Source organism: Rhea americana, unplaced genomic scaffold (assembly GCF_003343005.1).
Source record: "Rhea americana isolate MKP2758 unplaced genomic scaffold, rheAme1 scaffold_553, whole genome shotgun sequence".
Classification (NCBI taxonomy): Eukaryota; Metazoa; Chordata; class Aves; order Rheiformes; family Rheidae; genus Rhea; species Rhea americana.
In genome coordinates, this window is record NW_028186705.1 from 35373 (window position 1) to 36825 (window position 1453).

Here is a 1453-nt window from a genome sequence, read left to right on the forward strand (position 1 = left end):
TGGGGGGCTCTGGGGCCCCTGGGGGGTTGGGGTCCTGTCCCCGGGGTTTCGGGGTGGGGTCACTCCCCACATTTCCGCCCCTCCACCCCATGCACATAGCTGGAGTCGTCGAGGCGCCTGTCAGAGATCCGGGCACTGCACGAGCGGAGCTGCTCGGCCGCGGACGAGGCCCGGCGCAAGGAGGAGCTGGTGAGGGGGGCGGGGCTTGCACGGGGAGGGGGCGGGGTTTGCACGGGGAGGGGGCGGGGCTCGTGTATTGCTGGATAGGAGAGCGACGGCAGTGCTCACGGCCAGGGGGTTTCGCACGAGGTTTATGGTGCGTTTTGGGTGCGCTGGATTTTGCGCGTTGCGTCATGGGGGAGCAGGGGTTGGGACACCCGCGTGCATCACGCAGCCGCGCAGCCCCTCCCTCGCCACGCGGCCCCCCCGGTCCCTGCAGGTGCTGGAGCTGGAGGCGCTGCCCCGCGACATCTCACGTGCTGTCTACACTCGCCGCATCCTGGAGATAGTCGGCAACATCCGCAAGCAGAAGGAAGAGATCGGCAAGGTGTGGGGGGGAGGAAGGGGGGTAGGACCCCCGCCATCCCCTGCTTTGGGGGGGGGATCTGGGGGCTTCGAGGAGGCCAGGGGTGTTTGTGTTTCCTTTGGGGGGGGGTCCTGGGGGTGTTCCTGCCCCTGAGAGGTGCTTGAGGGGGAGTACCAGGGGTATTTGCCCCCTGGCACCCCTGGAGGCTTTTGGGGGCTTGAGGGGGGTGCTTGGCCCCCCTGAACCTCCAGCCCCCCCCCCCCCAGATCCTGGTGGACACACGAGTGCTGCAGAAGGAGATCAACACACTGGCGGGGAAGCTAGAGCGGACGTTCAGCGTCACCGACGAGCTGCTCTTCAAGGTGGGAGGGTGCAGGGGAGGGGGGGGGCAGAGGGCACTGCCCCTCCCTCTCCACCCCCCCCCCGGATATCATTCCACTGCCCTTTCCCTTACACAAACACCAGGATGCCAAAAGGGATGAAGTGGTGCGGAAGGCCTACAAGTACCTGGCGGCGCTGCACGAGGTAGGGAGGGTCTGCAGGGCTGGGGGGGGCATGGGATGGGGGGAGGGCACAGTGAGGTTTTGGGGGTCGTCCCACCCCTGCATCCCATCCGCCCTCCCAGAACTGCGCCCAGCTCATCCACACCATCGAGGACACTGGCACCATCCAGCGAGAGATCCGTGACCTGGAGGAGCAGGTGCGGCTGGGAGCTCGGGGTGTGGTGGGAGCTGATGTGCTTCCCCCCTCCCCCCCCACTAATTTTGGGGCATTATTTTTTTTTTCTCCTCCTACCCCAGATCGAGGGGGAGATGAGCGTGAAGCCCCCCGCCAGCCTCGACCGCATCCTCAGTGACTGCCGGGCACTGCGGGAGGAGAATGCCGTGCTGGCGGCCCGCATCCGCCATGCCTGACCCCAAAACAGGC

At 66.7% G+C, this 1453-nt stretch overlaps 1 protein-coding gene and 1 long non-coding RNA gene across 2 annotated transcripts in view; both read left to right on the forward strand.

Moving 5' to 3' along the window:
- Nucleotides 1-1447, forward strand: part of CCDC22 (CCC complex scaffolding subunit CCDC22) — a 6049-nt gene extending 4602 nt beyond the window's left edge. The window contains 6 exon segments of the mRNA XM_085318817.1: nucleotides 100-207; nucleotides 440-547; nucleotides 793-888; nucleotides 992-1051; nucleotides 1152-1226; nucleotides 1327-1447. Of these exon segments, the coding sequence (XP_085174943.1) occupies nucleotides 100-207; nucleotides 440-547; nucleotides 793-888; nucleotides 992-1051; nucleotides 1152-1226; nucleotides 1327-1440 (561 nt within the window). The 3' untranslated portion in view covers nucleotides 1441-1447.
- The window catches only part of LOC146587918 (uncharacterized), a 50948-nt gene that overhangs the window by 35068 nt on the left and 14427 nt on the right, over nucleotides 1-1453 (forward strand). The window lies entirely within an intron of this gene.